The sequence below is a fragment of the Mesoplodon densirostris genome, chromosome 5 (assembly GCF_025265405.1).
Source record: "Mesoplodon densirostris isolate mMesDen1 chromosome 5, mMesDen1 primary haplotype, whole genome shotgun sequence".
NCBI classification, from domain to species: domain Eukaryota; kingdom Metazoa; phylum Chordata; class Mammalia; order Artiodactyla; family Ziphiidae; genus Mesoplodon; species Mesoplodon densirostris.
The window spans coordinates 144,492,188-144,514,538 of NC_082665.1; the positions used below are offsets into that span (position 1 = coordinate 144,492,188).

At 37.9% G+C, this 22,351-nt stretch overlaps 1 protein-coding gene across 1 annotated transcript in view; it reads right to left on the minus strand.

Moving 5' to 3' along the window:
- The window catches only part of PLS1 (plastin 1), a 101,806-nt gene that overhangs the window by 24,879 nt on the left and 54,576 nt on the right, over nucleotides 1-22,351 (minus strand). Inside the window, exons 2-8 of the mRNA XM_060100220.1 lie at nucleotides 21,399-21,504; nucleotides 16,123-16,286; nucleotides 14,164-14,293; nucleotides 10,445-10,577; nucleotides 8,909-8,990; nucleotides 829-994; nucleotides 605-747 (exon numbers count right to left, since the gene is read on the minus strand). Coding sequence (XP_059956203.1) covers nucleotides 605-747; nucleotides 829-994; nucleotides 8,909-8,990; nucleotides 10,445-10,577; nucleotides 14,164-14,293; nucleotides 16,123-16,286; nucleotides 21,399-21,468 — 888 coding nt within the window. The 5' untranslated portion in view covers nucleotides 21,469-21,504. The remainder of the gene's footprint in view (nucleotides 1-604; nucleotides 748-828; nucleotides 995-8,908; nucleotides 8,991-10,444; nucleotides 10,578-14,163; nucleotides 14,294-16,122; nucleotides 16,287-21,398; nucleotides 21,505-22,351) is intronic.

Consider the following 22,351-nt stretch of genomic DNA (forward strand, 5'->3'; position numbering starts at 1 on the left):
TTCCAGTGGGGAGGGAAGTGTTTCAAGCTACTTTGGTTCAGAGATACACCTGAAGACCTCCTTTTGTCTACTGATTCCCTATGCCCTCTGATACTTTGGTTTCCTCTTAGCTGGTTATTGAGAAAGTGGAAGTAAGTATTAAACTGGTCAAACCCACAAGGGCCTCTAGTCTAGAAACAGATGTAATTCTCAGTCCAAATTAAGAGACAGACATTCTCATTATAATCTACTCTATCCATGGCATACAAAAAGGGAAATGATACTTTAATCTGCTAATGCTAGCATCTCTTTCCTCTCACAATCAGTTGTATTTCTTTTTAAAAGCCAATAAACCATTTTTTTTTTAGTAAAAGATTTTGTGATTATAAGTGGGGGATCCACCTCACACAGAGAAATGCAAAAATTTCATTTTCTACACTGTGTGCTTGTGAATTAAATTTCAATTCAAATTTAAGTCTGTGGTTGAAGTTCTTTTTTGTCTTTGTTTAAAAAATCACAGCCATAACACACACACACATACAGATTAAGCCTGAACCCCTTTTGTTCTTGACATGCATTCTACATCCTTTTTGTATGTCACAAATTTGAACATTAAATTATGAACCTTAATGTCCTGGCTGAAGTTGCTGATGGTACGCCATCCTGCATTGGTCAGATGGTAGTTCATCCAACGCAGCAGTAATTCCTCTGGAGAAAGCTTCATCAACTCTTCTAGATCCTCACCTTCATTTAGCAATGCAATCAGGGCTGACAGGAAAACAATGAAATATAAATTCTTCCCATAGTACGTATATATCAATGAAAAGTAAATATTTTTGATGACCTTACCTTCATTCCTGGAAATCTCAATATCAGCAAAAAGACCAACTTTGATGATCTGCCAGAGAAGTCCCAAGACCAAGTGAGGTTTTCCTTCTTTGAGATCCTGTGCACCAATGTTGACCACTGTACAACCAATGGCTGAAGCAGAATTCAGGGCTAGGTTTAAATTTTCCTGAATCGCCACAAAGAAAAATACACATGAGAAAGTACTTTCTAAACTCTTATCAACAAGTTGTGAAGGTAAATAAGACACAATGGATGGTGAAACTTTCCATTTTTTTAACATAAGTAGTACTTATATCACCTTTATATGCCAATGACTTTCAAAGCCGTATCTCCAGGCCACACTTCGTCCCAGCACCCACTCTAAGCTCTACACCTGTATACATACTTAGTTATGTCTACCTGGATGTTTCACAAGTACCTCAAACTCAACATGTCCACAACTGAAGCAATTTTCTGGCCATGCTTCCCTAGTCTTCCTCTAATCCTCTGTCAAAACTGGCTTTTCCTTTATTTCCTGTCTTGGTTGACAGGACCAACCTTCATTCTTGCTTCTTTCTTCCTAAGTCAGAAACCTGAGCAGAATCCTTGTTCTTCTTGCCTCTAACATCCTGTGACCAATTTCTGTCAATTCCACCTTCTAAATACCTCTGGAAACTGTCAGTGCCTTTCTTCAAGTTTCTTAATTCCTTCCTAACACCCATGCTCAGACTTACTCTCTAAAACCCACCTTCCGTAGTACCCTACTGTTGGTAACCTTATTAAAATATGGACCCGATGGCATTCCCTAGCTTTAAAACCCTACAAATGTTCCCCATCATTAACACTATCTCCTCTCACTCACTCTGTTCCAGCTCTATAGGGCCTTTGAACTTGCTATTCCCTCTGCCTGGAACACACTTTCCTCAAATATCCACAATTCCTTTATACTGCTCAAATGCACCTAATGGCTTTCTCCAATTGTCCTACACAAAATAGCAAGCATCACCACAGCCTTTGCTGGCACTCATTATTCTCTATTTTACTCTGTATCGTTCTCCGACATGTTATATAGTTATATGTTTATTTTTATATCACCCCCAATTAGAGTATGAGCTCTAATTATGATGAGATAAAGAACTCCTACAACTCAACAACAATAAAACAACCTGATAAAATATGGGCAGACGACATGAACAGACATTTCTCCAAAGAAGATATCAGATGGACAGTAAGCATGTGAAAAGCAGATCAACACGACTAATCATTAGGGGAACGTCAACCAAACCACAATGAGGTACCACTTCACACCCATCAGGATGTCTATTATTAAAATAAATAAATAAATAAAATAACAAGTGTTGGAGAGGATGTAGATAAATTGGAACCCTGTGCATTGCTAGTGGGAATGTAAAATGGTGCAGTTTCTGTGGAAAACGGTATGGCTATTCTTCAAAAAATTAAACACAGAAGTACCATATAGTTTAGCAAATCCACTTCTGGATATTTACTCAAAAAAAAAAGCAAGCTAGGACTCAAAGAGATATTTGTATACCCATGTGTGTAGCAGCATTATTCACAAAAGCCAAAAGGTGGAAACAATCCAAGTGTCCAGCCACAGATAAACAGATAAGTAAAATATGGTATAGGCATACAATAGCATATTATTCAGCTTTAGAAAGGAAGAGAATTCTGCACAGGCTGCAACATGGATGAATCCTGAAGACATTATGCTAAGTGAAATAAGCTGGTCATAAAAAAGAACTATTGTATGATCCCATTTATATGAGGTACCCAGAGTAGCCAAATTCATAGAGACAGAAAGTGGAATGGTGATAGCCAGGGGGTGGGGGAGTGGACAATGGGGAGCTGGGGTTTTTTAATTAATTAATTAATTAATTAATTAATTTTTGGCTGCATTGGGTATTCATTACTGCACGTGGGCTTTCTTTAGTTGAGGTGAGCGGGGGCTACTCTTCTTTGCGGTGCATGGGCTTCTCATTGCGGTGCCCTCTCTTGTTGTGGAGCACGGGCTCTAGGCGCATGGGCTTCAGTAGTTGTGGCACATGGACTCAGTAGTTGTGGCTCGCGGGCTTCAGTAGTTGTGGCTCACAGGCTCCAGAGCGCAGGCTCAGTAGTTGTGGCGCACGGGCTTAGTTGCTCTGCAGCATGTGGGATCTTCCCGGGCCAGGGCTCGAACCCGTGTCCCCTGTATTGGCAGGAGGATTCTTAACCACTGCGCTGCCAGGGAAGCCCCAGGGAACTATTATTTAATGGGTATAGAGTTTCAGTTTGGGAGGATGAGAAGAGTTTTGGAGAAGAATGGTATTGATGAATCCATAGCAATGTGAATGTATTTAATGCTACAGAACTGTACACTTAAAAATGGTTAAAGTGGTCAATTTTATGTTATGTGTATTTTACAACAATGGAAAAAAAAGGAAAAATGGCTCAGAGCCATCTTGAAGGTGCTCTCTATGGCCAAATCTGGGACAAGTTAAGCACCAAAATAATCAAGCACAGTAATGAATTAAGCCACTGGAAAAAGTAGGAATTCCTGAGTCCTATCAATGACAGAGAGAGAGAAGAGAGGTCTCTGGGTTACAGAAGAATGACAAATAATAAAAGACTGGTAAATGTGGAGGAAGTGCTGGAGTTGAAAAAAAAACCATAATTTTGCAACCATCATGGTAAAGACCAGGTTAGGAAAGAATCATCAATCTAGGGAGTCTAAAATCTAGGGGAAAATTCTGTTATGGAGCAGGATATCTGCATAGCCTTCAAGTGTTTCCTCATGGACTGCTTATTAGTTGCAAGGGAGAAAGAGAAAAGGAAACAGTAATTATACAGTGGAGAAACTGGGTAACATCTTAACCTGATGATAAAAACTAACAACAACTATAAGAGACATACAGATATCTTGTGCCTCTCAATATACAAATTTATAAACTTGATAACTATACTGTAGTAATATAAGAGAAAATCCTTGTTCTGAGTAAATATATGCTAAGGAATTCACTGGTAAAGAGTGATAAGGTAGGTAACTTATCCTCAAGTGGTCCAGGAAAAAATGTTGTGTACACACGCACACACGAGGGAGAGAGCACAAATATTAAAGTGGAATAAACCACTAACAACAGGTGAACCCAGGTAAAGGATGTATGAGTGTTTTTGTATAGTTTTTAGTTTTGCAACTTTCTCTACATTTGAAATTATTTTCAAATAAACCTAAAAAAAGGGTAACTCAAAGGTTTTTATCCAAATATGCCATTAATTTTAATCTAAAAGCTTAATTGAGGGCAATATTTATTTAATAATATTAATTAATTTTTGCTTTAGTTGTCATCTATCAATGCTATACCAGTGATCAGAAACACAAATGTACAGAAAAAGAACCACCAGACAACAAAAAAACAGCTTGGGGCAACACAAGGCAGCAAATTGGAAAAGACACTGAATTAGAAAAATTTACAGTTACCTTGGTTTTAACTTTTTTTTTTTATTCCCTCCTCAAATTTCTTCCCTAAACAACAAATGCATACTATGTACCAATGACATTTTTCTGATCACCTTTTCACCTTTTGGAAAGGCACGGTGGCCAGTTTGCTACTAGGCCTTATTTTTGTGGCCATTTAATGGTGATAAATAATCAATACAGTCAGACTTTTAAGTCACCAAAGATAAGAGGAGGTAACTTTAAGAGCTAGGGGATTTGTTGTTAATTGTGTTTGATTTGCTTTGAGGAAAAGGTAGAGATTGTCTTTTCCTCTTTTATTTCTACAGTCCACGTTTGGGTGGGGCCCCTGCTCCCACAGTTTGTTTAAATTTTTATGTTTACTAGCCAGAAGTTACACAAAGGTTTACAAAGCAGAGTGATTATTTTAATGGCTTCCTCTTACAGTATGCTGAAGCAATTTATCTTGCTGAGCTCCAAGTAAGTGGCTGTATCTCTTGGGGTTTAGTCAAGGGTAACTGAAGTAAGCATTTGGAATTAAATTATTTTTGTAGTGGTATTAAGCAATATTCATTTAAATGCAGTTCTCCCAAAAGAAGGCAGAACCAGAGAATCCTTCAATATATCTACAACCTAAATAAACATGATAAATGTGAAAATATTTTCAGTAAATTTCAAGTATTTTCTAGATATTCAGAAGATTTTTCATACCTTCAGGTGTTTAATTACCTTAAATCAAATCAATATAACTTTCAAGAGACAGCCTCTGCCAATTTACGCTAGACCAGTAATATTTTTCTCTCTTCATTTCCAAGAGCATAAAGAATGCTTGCTCTGGTTGTGATTCCCCAGAATACATTAGCTGGGAAAAGAATTGGACTGAAAATTATTCCAGTAATAGTGTTAATCTTGCAGTGACCCATTACATTGACAGCATGGGACTGTGGTCAAAAGAAATATGTAATTTCACCAAATTGACTGTAATAACTAGTGAGAACCAAAACCTTCCACTGATTTTCTCAGCCTGGACAGTGACAAGGAAACCACACCTTAATGTGACTTTGCACTTATTCCTCTGTCTTCACTGGCATGACTTTATTCTTCCAGGAGAAGAAGGCAAAATATTTGATTGTTCATTGCAGCCACTACTTGCAAGACCTATCAGCTCCTCAGTGGAAAGCATCAGTGGACAGTTAATACTCTAAAAGATTCTTTGACACCCTCACCTTGAAATCCTCCCGTTGCAATTTCCACCAGTTCTGACTGTTGCATCAGTTGCATCATCATCCTTACCCAGTCATTAGTCTCCTCTCTTCCCCTCTCCCACAGTGAAAGACCCACCTTAAACCACAATTCCAAATCATCAATTCTAACCTCAGCTTGAAGACACTGCCACAGGTTTGCAGGTGGTGTTTTCTCTTACTGCTGTAAGCAGTAAAACTCAGCTTTGTCTTAACAGGTTATGTTGGTGATATATGGAGAACCAGCTTTTATGTTAATTTTATTCAAAAATGTTGGCTTTACAAGTATAGTAAATGACTTATGAGTAATTGGCTAAAAATGGATTGAAAATAAGGAGCTAAAATGTGCTTCCTCAAATAAATGGTAGTTTCTAATTGGTAAATACATTATTGCCCTACTGGAAATGAGGGAATGGGATGACCACTATTGTCTAGAGCCGATTCTAAAGAACAGGAAGTAACAGGAGAACCCCGTACAGAGGTTGCTCTCCAAGTCCTAACATGGACAACTGCCCTGAGCACTCAACCTTCCTTCCTGAAGACCTATTTTGGTGGGGATAGGCGAGAACAATGGGGAACCTTCAACAACGGAGACATAAGAGAGGTGTTGTTCCTCCTTGTGTTTCAGTGTCCTAATCTGTAAAATAGGATATCTTACCTTACAGAGATATTAACAAAACAATCAAGCAAACATGGCAGTTTATCTTGGATAAGCCATCCATTCTCTCCCATCTTTTTTGTGCATCAGTGAATTGTCTGTGTCTAAGATAGAGCCCACTTTACCAGGCAGAAAAATTTACACTGCTGTGCTAGATGGTTTCTCATGTCCCTTCTATTTTGATTAACTATCCAACTCTTTACTAACAGTCTCAAATAGGGATTGCAAGTTTTCTTTCTTTTAATTCATACCACTTTGCAAATTTTCATTTCCAATAAAGCTTCAATTCCAGATGAGTCCACTTTTGTTAATGATATTTTTTTAGAGGGCTGTGCTAAACACTTATCGGGTAAGGACAAAGGCATTCTTTGTTATTCAGATTTCATCCGTATTTTACATACCATCACTTTCACTGCATCTGTAATGTCCAAATGAGATTTATGTTTTCCCTACTTAAAGTATAATTGAAATTAAGGTCAGGGCTTCCCTGGTGGCGCAGTGGTTGAGAATCTGCCTGCCAATGAGGGGGACACGGGTTCGAGACCTGGTCTGGGAAGATCCCACATGCCACGGGGCAGCTGGGCCCGTGGGCCACAACTGCTGAGCCTGCATGTCTGGAGCCTGTGCTCCGCAACAAGAGAGGCCACGACAGTGAGAGGCCCGCACACTGCGATGAAGAGTGGCCCCCGCTCACTGCAACTAGAGAAATCCCTCGCACAGAAACGAAGACCCAACACAGCCAAAGATAAATAAATAAAAATAAATAAATTTATTAAAAAAAAGAAATTAAGGTCATATATGTGTACATTTGTAAACATATGTAAGTGTAAAGTATATACACACACACCTTGTATATATGTGAGTATATCAATTGCAATGGATTTTTTACATTTATAAGGAACAGATTCAATCTCCTATACCTACTCTTGTGTTAGTTTCCTGACTTTTAGGTCCCTAAATCATTGCCATCTGTTTGACTTTTACTCATATAATTATTTTTCTTTCAATAATGGCAATCAAAAGAATGCAGCTCAGTAACACATTGGGTAGAAAGAGAGATGACAAAGTATCCAAGATCATAAATGAGTCCTGCTCTTAGCTACTTGATCTCTTTCCTTTGTTTTCATAGTTGTTGTATGTCATTTTCATCCTTTTATACTTCTCTTCTTTCATACATCATGATACTTTACCAACCTATCATCATGAGGTGAAAAACTATATTATCACAATCTTTTACAAATGAATTAGGCTTCTTCAAGATAAAGTTTCATGGGAAACGGGTAGTTGTCTAGCAGATCTATTCCCAGAGCTCTAAAATTACTGAATAAACAAAACAGATTTAATAACCACAGTAACACTTTGCCCCTTCCCAGAGGGCTATCTTTTCTCATTCTACATTAGTACACTTTTTCAAGCATCTTAGAGACCTCGACTATTACCCCTACTCATATTGGAAGAATGCTATCTCTAAAAATAGAAGTATAAAAGACTTAACCCCTCAGACCCATCCTATAGTATTGCAAAAATAGCTACAGAACATTTTTCTTCATTTTCTCCAATGCACTGCATATAAGTATTAAAAGTAAAACGGTACAATTAACTTATACAATAGTAAGAAATGTTGCATTTCAGATTCAGGGCCATAAAAAATTGTGTGACACATGCATTCTAAAAATAAGATATATATTTTCAACAATGATAGATATTAGAGGAAACATCCTGACACAAGATATGAAGGAGAATAAACTTCTGGTAATTGCAGTCAGAAAGGGGCTTCTTCAAGAATGGTAGTTTCTGCTAGGAATACATAACATTATTGGAAAATGGGGGCCAAGAAAGCCATGTTAGTCAACAGCCAATTCTGTACTACTCAAGAATAACGGGTAATGGGAGGACCCCTTGGATAGTCTGAGACTAACCACGTACCACTACTCCAAGGTCATAGCTTCCTTATAGAAGGGCCTTAACAACCTTAGCAAAATCAAGAATTATACCTGCCAATAGAAATAAAGGAAACAGCCTAGCAGTAGCTCGCTTTTAATAGCTACAGCTGTGACTAGCACATTAACTTAGTTGCTTATTACTACCACCACGTGAGAGTGGCAGTATAGCTTGGTGATTAAAAGGATGGGCTCTGGAGCTAGACTACTGGGACCAGATCCTGCGTCGGCAACCTCTGTGCAACCTCTCAGTGTCTCGGTTTCCTCATCTGTAAAATCATAGCATCCACCTTACTTTAAGGCTGCTGGGAGAAGTCAAAGGGATAATTCATGTGGTGTGTTCAGAACAGTGATTGGTACCTAGTATGTACTTAGTAGATACTGATATTCCCCAATTGATCTAGAGATTTTGAGGGAAAAAGTGTGGTGACTACAGAACAATCTAGTACAGAAAGAATAGCGAAAATTTTGTGAAATGGTAAAACATGTGGTAAAACTATGGAGTATTCTTATCTCAATCAACCAACAAAAACACTGGCATCAAGCGAATATTCATTAATAAAAATAACACAGTAACTACAATAGTTGAGTAATATAATCTGAATAATACTTTAAGTTTCATCCAATGTACTTTGAATCTTAATTTCTTTATTAAAAAATGCAGCTGAATTTTTACTTAGTAAAAACCTAGTTTTTAATAGGAAACCAAAATTATGTTAAATCAAAGGATTTGCCTGGGCCTAAAGATCCATTAATAAGGGATCCATGATCCTTACAGTAACATGATTACTAGCAAAGGACAAATACTTACAGAAATAGTGAAAGGGGTGAGCTTCTTCTTATTAATGGCTCTTTCATCAATTGTATCTGGTTCAGATAAGTTGATCATTTTACTAAAGAGAAAATGAGAATAATTTAGTTTAAGACTCCCAGAAATGTTTTCAGTTTACTTTTGCAAGTAGACAATAAAGTTAAATTTTGAAAAGTAACCATCCATTTCTTTGAAATACTATATTATAATTCATGTCAGGGACTTAATTTTAAAAATCTAAGAAATATTCCCTAACCTAAAACACATTCATCATTCACTGCAATTGTAATCTTAGCATTTCCTTCTAAATGTTTTCAAACACTCTTGCATTTTCTTTATGTGAATCTTGCCTTTATTTCCTTTAATGATCATCAACATTCATCAGCTTGAAATGTTGAACAAAAAAATCCTCAAGAAGGCAAATTTCATAAAGTGGTATCAACAGCATTAAAATTACTGTTGCTGCAGAAAGATGAAGAGCCAGAGACTTGGTCTGAAGTTTCTGTAATTCAAACATTTTAAAAGAAACTAATATAAACGCTATCTCTGTATTTTAGAATACATTTTGTATTTTAAAATAAAGGTAAGAAAATACCCATTCAATTCATAATAGGAATTTCCTCTGAAGGTCAGAGGAACAGATCAGACTTGTAGGTAGAATTCAAGGTATATTGTATACGTAATGTCCTAAAAACTAATATCCTGTTCTCACGGATAGTTTTTTATTTTTAACTAAAAAACACAGAAAAAAGACTGAGGAAGTGTGCCAGAATATCAATAATAGCTATTTATGGATGCTAAGAATATTTGTGGTTATTTTCTTCTTTGAAAGTCGTCTTTTTTTTATAAACTTAAAAAATAAAAGATATCTGCTTTGTTCAAAGAAGTATGATGGGACTTTAGTACACACAACAAGGACAAAGACATGCCATTAGAGAGTTTACAATCTAGTGAGCAGAAATAGATTGCAAAGAGCCATGGATATGACAAGATTGAATTAAAATGTTAATCTGATTTAAGCAAAAATGAGATATATAGTTCTATTATATTTCCTCATGTTCCTGTCCCAGTCAATGATCAACAGTCCCACACTGAGAAGTGAAGAAAGAAACAATGGGGAATTCCCTGGCAGTCCAGTGGTTAGGACTCCACGCTTTCACTGCCAGCAGGACCAGGTTCAATCCCTGGTCGGGGAACTAAGATCCTGCAAGCTGCGTGGCACGGCCAAAAAAAAAAAAGAAAGAAACCCTGTGAACATTATTAAATGCATCAGAGGAGTAACTCAAAAGTTTCCTGGCATCGTTAAGGAAACAGATGAAAAAGATACCAAATAAGAGGTTGCATTTGAAAGAAAATGGAAAATATATAGTACTTGATTTTCTATATAATATATATATAATATAAAAATTTCAAGACTAAAGTAGCTACTTGTTAACTAATTTCAAAAGACAATGGATTCACTGAATTGTAGTTTTCACTGAATGTTCTTCAGTGGACAGTAAGAACATAGCTCCCTTAACGCAATGCTCAACTCACCAGAGAAGGATGCCATCGGCAAGTGATTTGAAAAGACTGCCATCATTGGGATTCATAGGTATAAGATGATTACAGTCAGGGTCATTCTCCAGGGCTTTGTTTATCCAGTTAACAAAAGCCACTTTTTCTTCCTCTGAAAACAGAAAATCTTAGTTGGCATACCTCATTTCATAAAACTAATTGCAGTGCAAAAATATAATTTTAAATTTCTGTTCAAAAATAATAAATGCCAATTTTTAAAACCCTACTGAAAGAATAAAGGGTTTAAGAGGGCGTAGGTTTAAAGAAAAAGGGGAATTCATTCCACTTTTTTCCTCTGATATATCAGGGAAGAGTAAGTCATATAGCTTAAGTTAGCACAATAAATATTCAGTTTGATTCTAAAATCTTTCCAAATATATATTGCTTCTGAGAGCTAGTGGATCAGGAACCAAACACCAGTGGTCAGATTACACACACATACACATATATGCCGGGGGGAAAAATACAAGAAACAAATAACCACAGCAATAAATTCCACCTGCCCCCCAAAAAACTTGCATAGAGTTGTGATTTGGAACTTACAACAGAATACTAGTTTTAATCAAGAGTTATTTGAATGAATAAAATAGCTCCACTTCTGTAGAATTTCTATTATAAGAAATGAAGACCCAACACAGCCAAAAATAAATAAATAAATTTATTTTAAAAGTAATAAAAATAATAAAAAGTAAAAAAAAAAAAAAAAAAAGAAAGTAAACGGACACATCTAGATACCAGTCCTACTCTCAGCCATCTTCATACTCAACTTCTCAATCCATGGCTTCCAGCATAAAAACAGTGATCTTTAGGCAGAAAAAATTGTTGGGCTATGCGGTGGGGAAAATAGGAAGGAACTTAAAGGAAAAATGGTCTACTGCCTTATTATTATTCTGTAAATATAAAAATGATTTAACAATATAAAACTTAAAGGAAAATAATTCCCGTTTCCATCACAGGGTAGCTGGCCTTTCTCTTTATTGCCCCAATTCCTAGAACTAGGTAATTTTCCTAAGGGCATATTTGGCAGATACCCCCAAATTCAATCCAACACACACACACAATCAATAAAGACACAAACATTTACTTCTGTAGGTATCATCATCTGCCTTCTTATCTTCTTACCTCACTATACATACCTGCTTAGGGACTTAGAATCTAGTGATTTAAAGATCACTAAGATACTGTACCTCCCATCAAGGAATTTTTAGGGTAGTGATAAGATAAAACAGATATATGAAGAAATGCAACTAAAGGGAAATGAACATACCACAAGAGTGATATAAGTAATGTTTCAGGGAATTTAAGGAAAGAATCATTTCTCATTAGGTTGATCAAGAAAAGGCTTTATGGAGAAGGTACTATTTGAAAGATAGATATTTAATAGGTATAGATGGTCAGGGAAAGGAAGTGTGTTCCAGGTATAGGAACCAGGAATGAGATACCACTTCCCCACTACTGGATGACTGTAGTAAACAAAATAGACAATAACAAGTGTGGACGAGAATGTGGAGGAATTGGAACTTTCATACCTTGCTCGTGGGAATGTAAATGTGTGGCCACTCTGGAAAACAGTTTGGCAGTTCTTTAAAATGTTAAACACAGAGTTACCAAAAGACCACTCCTAGGTATATACCTAAGAGAATTCAAAGCATATGTCCACACAAAAAATGTGTACACTAGTGTTCATACAGAATTATTCATAATAACCAAAAAGTGGAAACAACCCAAATATCTATCAGCTGATGAAAGGATAAATAAAACGTGATATTAGCCATAGAACAGAAATTATTCAGCAATAAAAAAGAACGAAGTACGATACATGCCACAACATGAATGATCCTTGAAAATATTATGCCAGGGAAGAAGCCCGTCAAGTGAAAGGCCACTACTGTATAATTTCATTTACATGAAATTTCCAGAATAGGCAAATCTATACAAATAAAAAGTAGATTAATGGTTGCCAGAGCCTGGGGGGAGGGGGAAATGGGGAGTGGCTGCTAATGAGCATGGGGTTTCTGTATGGAGTAATGAAAGTGTTCTAAAATTACTGGGTGCTAATGACTGTATAACTCTGAATATATTAAAAACTACGGAACTATATTTTCAAAGGATGAATTTATGGTATCTCAATTATATCTCAATAAAGCTGTTCTTTTTTTTTTTTTTTTTTTTGCAGTACGCGGGCCTCTCACTGCTGTGGTCTCTCCCATTGCGGAGCACAGGCTCCAGACACGCAGGCTCAGTGGCCATGACTCACGGGCCCAGCCGCTCTGCGGCATGTGGGATCCTCCCGGACCGGGACACAAACCCATGTCCCCTGCATCGGCAGGCGAACTCCCAACCACAGCGCCACCAGGGAAGCCCAAGCTGTTCTTTTTTTAAAAGCCATTAAATGTTCTGTATCTGGTTCTAAATAATGGTTACATGGGTATATTCATAGGTTAAAAAAATCCTCCCATATACTTAAGAATAGGGCACTGTATGCACTTTACTCTGTGCATCTTGTACCTCAATAAACAAGTTAAAAAAAATCTATGGTGATAGACATCAGAAAGTGGACAGTTACTGTTAGAGGCAAGAGGGAGACACTCAGGTGATAGAAATGTGTTTTGATCTGGTTGGCAGTTGCATGAATGCAGCTACATGATGTATACACATGTGAAAACTCATTGAGCTGTACATGTAAGATCACAGTACTTTGCTAAATGCATATGATACCTTAATAAAAAGGTTTTTTGTTTTTTTTTTAATGGAGAAGCCATGTCATTAGAATGGACAGGCAGAAATAGAGTTAAGGAGTAAGTACCTTTCAAAAAATGGAGGTAGCAGTTATAGACCACTGCCTTCCCCACTACACTTCCCTGGTGGGAAAAAAGTTAGGAAAATATATACAATGGGTAGGAGAAGTGTGAGTATATTGTTAGAGGAAAATCCATTTAGAAAGGAAGAGAACCAAGAGGATAATTAACAAATTCAGATCTCAAAGGAAGAAAGAGGGGGAAAAGTTAAAGTGAGTTTTTTATCAAAAATTTTAAAAGCATAGTTCTAATTATGTTAACATGAACAAAAGGAACTTGGCCAAAGGTTTTTAGGCATCTTGATCCTGAGAAGCAAGCTTAGCATGGGGCAAGCCATCTCCTCTTAGGAGTTAATGCGACTCTGGATTTCCCACTGGGCAACAATCCAGTGATCCTATCAGATCAAGCAAATCAGGTGCTGTGCTCTACCAGTCATTTGGTTGCTTGATAAAAGATGAATCAGGAATCTCAGTTCCCCAAAATGGAAAGTCCTTGCAATAAACCTCTCCACCATCCCTAAAATGGGTCTAAAGTAAACTCATCTCACCGGCCAGGACGAAAAATCCATCCCAAGGTCATGATTAAACACATTCAGTGCTGAAATATAAATAACTTCTACTTTGCTGTTTCTACTCTCTGTTATCCACTGTTCCTGACACATAGTAAAAACTCATTTATTATTACTTATCATAAATTCTAAGATTTTTCATTCTGACACCTCTGAAATTATGATACATTTCAAATCTGATGGCACTTGATAATTTAGTCTCATTTTCCCTCAAGGACACATAAAACAATGGTGCGAATTACAATAAATGGCATCTTAGATTTGATGAAATACAGGACTTGTTGAATGAACCAATGACTGAAAGGTTAAATTTGGAGCAGGTGGTTGGTTACCTGAATAAGAATGCTGTGTGCCCTCACTGGAAATGGATGAGGTTCCTCCAATGGCAGTAATCCCTTCTCTCTTGTTAATTATTTTTCTGAATGTTTTGCTGATGTCTTTGCTTTTTAACTCTTGCATTAGCTGGAATGGGAGAGAAGTAAAATTGACTCTTGATTAAATAACCATTAAAATCCGTGCAACGTAAAGGATAGTTATTTATTCGGAATGACATCAAAATAAATACTAATCAGTTGTTCTTGCACTTATTGCTCGTGTAGACAGATAACTCTGTCATTTTATAACAACACAAAATGGACAAATGTTTGCACCCCAACCTATAATTAAACTCAAAGTGTACACACTGAAATTGTTCGCCTAGACTTGCCATGGTCTTTTGTACTAAAAACTAAAGAATAACTAACTACATGATGAAGATTTTAAATGCCTTAACAAAGATATTATCCCATCTGAACAGCTCAAACGTATACATGTTAAAGGCAAGAAGTCAGCTTTTGTTGGAAATTACACAGGCGTAAAGAGAAACGCCCTCTGTCAGTCCCTCTGTCACTGGCTACCCTAGAGCCTGGATAAACTGAATTCAATCAGTTCTCCATGCAGCAGACAAAGTGAGTTTTAAAAAATGCAAATCTGATCATGTCAAGTCATACTCTATTCCACTGGCTTCCTACTGTTCTTAGAATAAAAACAAAAATCCTACAAGACCCTGATGACCTGACTCACTTCTCTAGCTGCATGCCTAACCCTTAGCATCTCAGCTCCAGCCACACTGATGTTTTTTTCAAGTGCTTGAGAGCATTCACCACCCCTAAAGGCACAGAGGCTCTACACATGCTGTTACTTCTGCCTGCCTTGCACAGTACTCATTTCCCCCACCCACCCCTTTTATCTGTTCCTTCAGATTGCAACCCAGTCTTCACAGCTTCAGGGACAGTCTTCCATTTCCCTGAATCTCTGAGGTCCCTAACCTCCCCACCAAGTTCACTTCCTCCTACTACAAACTTTCAAGGGACCTGTCCTGCTCTGTCACAGCATTTATCACAGTTATCTTTTATCCATCTGTGTGAGTCCGTCTTCCCCTCCACCTGTAAACTCCATGAAAGCTGGAGCTACATCTCTTTTTGTTCATCACATTATTCACAGTGCCTGAGTTCCTGGCAAGAAAGGAGCTCAAATATTTGCCAGATGAATAAAGAATGCAAAAGCAGACAATTTCTATTTCATAAATATTTATTCAATTATATTAGTGAATAAATTAGTTCATTAATTTTCATATGAAAAATACAGTCATGGTGGTGTTGATGGAAGGTAGTGACAGCTCTTCCTCAACGGCCAGCTGGCAATGGCAACTCAGTCATCTCTCTCAGCCTGAGAGGTTTGAAATACCTGATATACAATATTCAGTTCTATTTTTCTTTTATTGGTGGAGTCATATATATTATTTTGCATCTTCTTCAGTTCCCTGAGTCTCAAGGTGGTTTAATAATGAAACCATAGCTGGCATCAAAATTCACCTGGTGGCTTTACCAAAACTGAAGATATAACCAATCACAAGGAAACAACCAGTTTCTAGGAGGTATATCTTCCATACCTTAGCTATTTCAGTTACAAAAAAATATTCCACTTCTCAAGACCAAGTACTAAGATACGAAAATATTCTGCAAACAGAGATAGTCAATAAGCATTTAAATTCAACTGTAGTTTTAGTAGGGCATGAAGGATTATTATCTTAACCTAACTTCAATTCCAACAATTTGAGAATAATATTTTCCTTTGTTTTATGAATTATCTGTGGAAATTACTGTTGTTATTGTTATCATCATCATCATCACTTTAAAGCAGTGCATTATCTGGTCTCTGAAGCCAGATTTAACCAAAGAGAGCAATGACATTACTGAAATTCTGCTTGAAGCAAAACAATCAGTAGCCAGGAGAGGATTTAGATTACTTACTGACACAAACTCTTCGAAGCTGATTTTGCCATCTTTGTTGTTGTCGGCAACTGCTAGAATTTTCTCCACGATTTCGCGAACCTTGTAGCCAGGCAAAGGAAGGCTTGCTTCCTTAAACAGGTCCTGGAGTTCATAGTCGCTGACATACCCACTGTTGTCAATATCTAAAAAGATAAATTATGAGCTATCAAATATCACTTGTACCTTGTTGGAGATGTGCACTCAGAAGGCTGTTTGGGGACTTCCCTGGTGGTCCAGTGGTTAAGAATCCGCCTTCCAGTTCAGGGGACGCGGGTTCGATCTCTGCTTGGGGAACTAAGATCCCACATGCCGCGGGACAACTAAGCCTGCGTGCTGCAACCACTGAGCCCACGCACCCTGGAGCCCACGCACCACAGCTAGAGAGAAGCCCGCATGCCGCAATGAAGAGCCTGCGTGCTGTAACTTAGACCCAATGTAGCCAAATAAATAAATAAATAAATATTAAAAGAAAAAAAAAAAGAAGAAGGCTGTTTGGGAGACTCACAGGCAGGCAGAACATTTCAGGTTTGTTTCACAAGTGGTAGTAATCTTTTCTCCTACACCTGAATTGTACAAGGTATACTATATACTTTACCAAAAAAAAAATCATATTTAATGAACTTTACCCCCATAGATTTAGGGCTACCATATGTATTTTAAGTGTATAAGGACATTGTGCTGACAGACAAAAAACTCAGGTTTAGCACATGACTAAGTTTCAAAGAATTAAGCATGGGGAGGTCTCAGATATCTAGAAGAAATATAGCAGCATCAGTCATAGGGGAACACCCACCCAGACTTTGACTTCTTTTTTTTTTTTTTTTTTTTTTTTTTTTTTTTTTTTTTGCTGTACGCGGGCCTCTCACTGCTGTGGCCTCTCCCGTTGCGGAGCACAGGCTCCGGACACACAGGCTCCGCGGCCATGGCTCGCGGGCCCAGCCGCTCCGCGGCATGTGGGATCTTCCGGGATCGGGGCACGAACCCGTGTCCCCTGCATCGGCAGGCGGACTCTCAACCACTGCGCCACCATGGAAGCCCCAGACTTTGACTTCTTTATGTAATTTACGAAATGGAAATGCTGGTCCCACATTCCATATAAAATATGTGCATCATGTAAAATACACATAAGGCACTTCTGGTCTACATTTCACTTGGTGACAGTTCTGTTTCACTTGTCAATAATTCACTGCTTCTTCATTAGGTATTTATGATACCATTATGTAGGCTGAATGATGTGTGATGTCATTTTGAGATTACGTGTTCAAGAAATAATTTCACACCTACATTTGGACTTTTGGAAATAGGTTTCCAGGTGTTTTCACATCATCACTGAGATACCCTTCCCTGGGTTTTCCCTAGAGACTGGATATCAATTCTTGACGCAGAACAAAGGCAACACAAAACACTTCTGGCCAGAGTTGGCAACAGGGCTTTGGATTGTTTGGTTAGTTGCCTGGATCCACCTTGTATAGGCTCTCTTTACTCATCTGGTAGTAGTTGCTTTGTCTCCTATATTTCTTTTTCCTCTCAGTATAAGAGCTATCAACACTAAAACTGAATGAATTACAAGACAGCAACTTTTCTTTTAAACTCTCATACACAAGTTTTAGAATTAATACTGTTCAGAATGATGAAAAATTTCTAAACTAGAATCTACCAAGAACCAAAATAGGGCTATAATCTCAAAAGGAAGCTAAATTGCTTGAAATTGCAATAATTGCTTTCTTTGAATTTAGAGTAAAATCTCATTATTTAGTACATCACCAGTTCAGAATTGTTTCCTATAATTCTGAAATAGACAAATAGACTAGGCAGACTTACTGCCTAACAGCAGTGTGGTGGGGAGTATTTAAAAATAAACAAGATCAAGAAAACGTTACTTACATGCTAACCGTCATGCTAAACTATCATGAAGAGTTAGGGCTCTGAAGATGGACAGATCTGTGTGCTTAAATCTCAGCTCCATCCCTACAACCTCTGTGGTTTGGGTGTGACATGACAAGAAATAATAGATACCACTTAATGAGCACATATTCTGTGCCAAGTGATTTGTTAAGAACTTGACTTATCTAATGAAATCCTTACAACAACTTTGAGGTAGTTAATAATATTGTTCTAATTTTAAAGATGAGGGTATCAAGCCTTAGGATAAATAGCCATAAAATCACAGTTTAAAAAGAGACAAGACTTTCCTACAACTCAACAACAAAACAACAAACAACCTGATTTAAAAATGGGCAAAAGACTTGAATAGACATTTCTCCAAAGAAGACATACAAATAGCCAGTAAGCACATGAAAAGATATTCAACATCACTAATCATCAGGGAAATGCAAATCAAAACCACAATGAGATATTTTATACTCATGAGGATAGCTGTTGTAAAAACAAACAAAAAAACAAAAACAGAAAGTAATAATCATTGGCATGGATTTGAAGAAATTGGAACCCTTGAGCATTGCTGGTAGGAGTTAAAACGGTGCAGCCACTGTTGGAAACTGGTAGTTCCTCAAAAAAGTTAAACAGAATTAAATTATCCAGCAACTTCACTTCTGAGTATATACCAAAAATAACTGAGGAGAGAGACTTGAACAGATATTTGTACACCCATGTTCATAGTAACATTACTCACAATAGCCAAAAGGGTAGAAACAACTCAGAAGCCCATCAACAGATGAATGGATAAACAAAATGTAGTAGAGACATACAGTGGAATGTTATTCCGTCTTAAAAAGGCAATTCTGACACATGTTACAACACAGATGAACCCTGAAGACATTATGCTAAGTGAAATAAGCCAGTCACAGAAAAACAAATATTATATGATTCCACTTATATGAGCTACCTAGAATAGCCAAATTCACAGAGACCAAAGTAGAATGGTGGTAGCCCCAGGGGGCAGGCATGCGGGGGAGGTGGATTGTTGAGGAGTTAGTCTTTAATAGTCTTTAATGAATATAGTTTCAGTTTGGGTAGATGAAAACGTTCTAGAAATAGATGGTGGTGAAAGTTGCATAACAATGTGTATCTACTTAATGCCAACGAACTGTACACTTGAAAATGGTTAAAATGGTCAATTTTATGTTATGCATATTTTACCACAATTGGAAAAAAAAAAGACAAATATTTTAACTTCACTTCTCCCTAGAGACCCAAAAAATATCCCATCTAGCAAGGTTGGATGGGCATGTCCCTCTGCCTCTGAGAAAAGTTGTTTGGTACAAATTAGCAGAGGATTCCTGAGTTCATGAGTAAAAATTTATCTTATACATAAAGTAAGGAAGTACAAATTCTCCTAGTGTTAGCATTTCTCTCACACAGAGCAAATTATCTTGCTGTCAGAACTGTTCCATCAATGAATTATTTATTCAAAATATCATTAAATAAATATCGCAAGATTATATGTCCATGAGTTATAAAGATTAAAGTTGGTGTGTGAAAGAAAATAGAACTAATTCATTCGTTTTACTATGACCGAGGTAGCACTTTTATTCAAGCTGCCAAACTGTACCTATAAAATAATGAAAAATACCAAACTAGGAGATACATTTTTATTACTTCCTCTGTTTCAATGCTCGAAATGAGCAGAACATTTCAATAATTGCCCAATTTTTGTCTTGGAAAGACTCTGTGCACTACATACAATACTCCATAAAACGTATTTTTAACAATAACTTTTTAGAAATCATGCAATGCTCTACTGCCTGCAAAATAACGAGCCTAAGGCGGCCACCGTGCGGACTGTATTCTGAAGGTCTGAGTTACTCTGGAAACAGCTGTGCAGGGAGAAGTGGAAAGGCCCAGAGATTTGTAGCATTCACTTTATTTCATAGCAATAGTTTGTAAGTCACGAACTTCCTGAGAACTTTACTCATTTTTTTTTTCAGAGAGAGCTTTATTTTTTAAAACTTCAATCCTTCTTTCTTTATCTTGATCTCTGAAACGTCTGCACTGCGTTTCACCTACATTAATTTTAGTCATTATTCACTAGGTTTGTGAGAAATCTCGGCACAAGACCAACTGTGATCATTCCACCCTCCCTGGTCTACCCTCTGACTCTGCTTTCCAGAGTGCTCTAATGCACCAGCAAAGGAGCCCACTGAGGCAGGGGCAAGGTTGAGGGTGTTACCATCTCAATGTCTATTCACTACACTCACCTTTCCCTAGGTTCACCTTTCACTTGCACGCATGTACAGACTAGAGCAAAAGATGGTATTCATACTCTCATGGGTTTCCTAAGAGCAAAATGCAGAAGAATCGTGATCCGACAGAGGATGGGGGAAGTTTTTGGAAGAAAAAGACAAAGCTGTCAAAATGATGTCGTAAAGACAAAACACTGAATGGCTTTAAAAGTGAAAGAAGAAATATAAGAGGTGTGGCCTTTAAAAGCAACACTAAGATTTTTAAATTATGCATGAGGGAGAAGGAAAATAAGACATATGGCCTTTAAAAATTATATCAAGGGCTTCCCTGGTGGCACAGTGGTTAAGAATCCGCCTGACAACGCAGGGGACACGGGTTCGAGCCCCGGTCTGGGAAGATCCCACATGCCGCAGGGCAGCTAAGCCCGTGAGCCACAACTGCTGAGCCTGCGCTCTAGAGCCCGCGAGCCACAACTACTGAGCCCGCATGCTACAACTACTGAAGCCCGCATGCCTAGAGCCTGTGCTCTGCAACAAGAGAAGCCACTGCAATGAGAAGCCTGCACACTGCCACGAAGAGTAGCCCCGCTCACCACAACTAGAGAAAGCCTGCACGTAGCAACAAAGACCCAATGCAGCCAGAAAGAAAAAAATTAAATAAATTTTTTAAAAGATTAAAAAAAAATAAAATAAAAACTATATCAAGATTTTAAAATATTCTGCATGAAGGCAAAATATGTTATTGCTCATGACAAACACATGGAGGCCAGAGTTCAGTTTACAGACAAGGAAGCGTTTCTATATTTTCTCTGTAATGAGAAGGTCATGTTACGCATATTCAGTTACACTGTCATTCATTAACCTGGCGTATTCTCTGCAAAGACATGATCAAAGAATTCAAAGTCCGATTCTCCTAGAAATTCAAGCCAGTCTTAGTCTATCTTTCAGAAAGAAAGAAAGAATCCAGTGAAGCCCAGATGGGGAAAAAAAAAAAAAGGAATAAACCTGGGGGTTAAGGGGTGGTGGTGGAAGCAATAGAAGGTATTGTTCCATTACTGGAAGGCTGGTATCGAGCAGAATAGTAACTGCGTATTTAGTTTTGCGCAAGCATACCTATTTTATTAAATGCTTCTTGTAGTTCTTCCAGTTCCTCCCGAGAAATGGTGGTGGTGCTGTTCTCCATCTCTGAGTAGGAAAGACTACCTTCAGGTCTTTATATCTAGGAAAAGCAATGTTAGAAAAAGAACGTTAGCCCTCTGGAAACGTTTACCTAAGCAATAACAGAGGACACAGGCAGTAAAATATCTAGAAGAAATCACCTGAGAGGTCTGGCTGACAAGAAACAACTAGGAATAGATCCCCTGATAATACTCTTTCCCAGCATAGGTGAGTCAGACACTAACTGAGATTCAGTAAAGGGAAGAAACGCCGGTTTTCCACACCCTGTGCTTATCCAGGGCATAGGCATTTCTCAATGGTTTGTATAATTTTCATTTACATTTGACCCACTGTTTCAGTAAAAGAAGCATTTCAAGTTGAGGAAAGCATAGCATTTAAAAATATAAAGGGGAGCTTCCCTGGTGGCGCAGTGGTTGAGAGTCCGCCTGCCGATGCAGGGGACACGGGTTCGTGCCCCAATCCCGGAAGATCCCACATGCCGCGGAGCGGCTGGGCCCGCGAGCCATGGCCGCGGAGCCTGTGTGTCCGGAGCCTGTGCTCCGCAACGGGAGAGGCCACAGCAGTGAGAGGCCTGCGTACAGCAAAAAAAAAAAAAAAAAAAAATATATATATATATATATATATATAAAGGGTGTGGTTGGAAAGTAAAATTTTAGGACATGAATAATGTCCACAAGAAGAATAAAGTAAGTTAGAGCTGGATCATCTCGGATGGAGCTTGTGGCGCTAATGTTTAACTTTACAGCATTCAAGCACGGCCACCTCCTTTCCCTTTCCCTGTGCTAGGTCTTTCCCAGATCTGCAGGGCCCTTCTTACTCTGAGCAGGTGAGACAAACTAAAACAAACAAACAAACAAAAATGATGTAAAACTGGGTTGTAAGAAAAG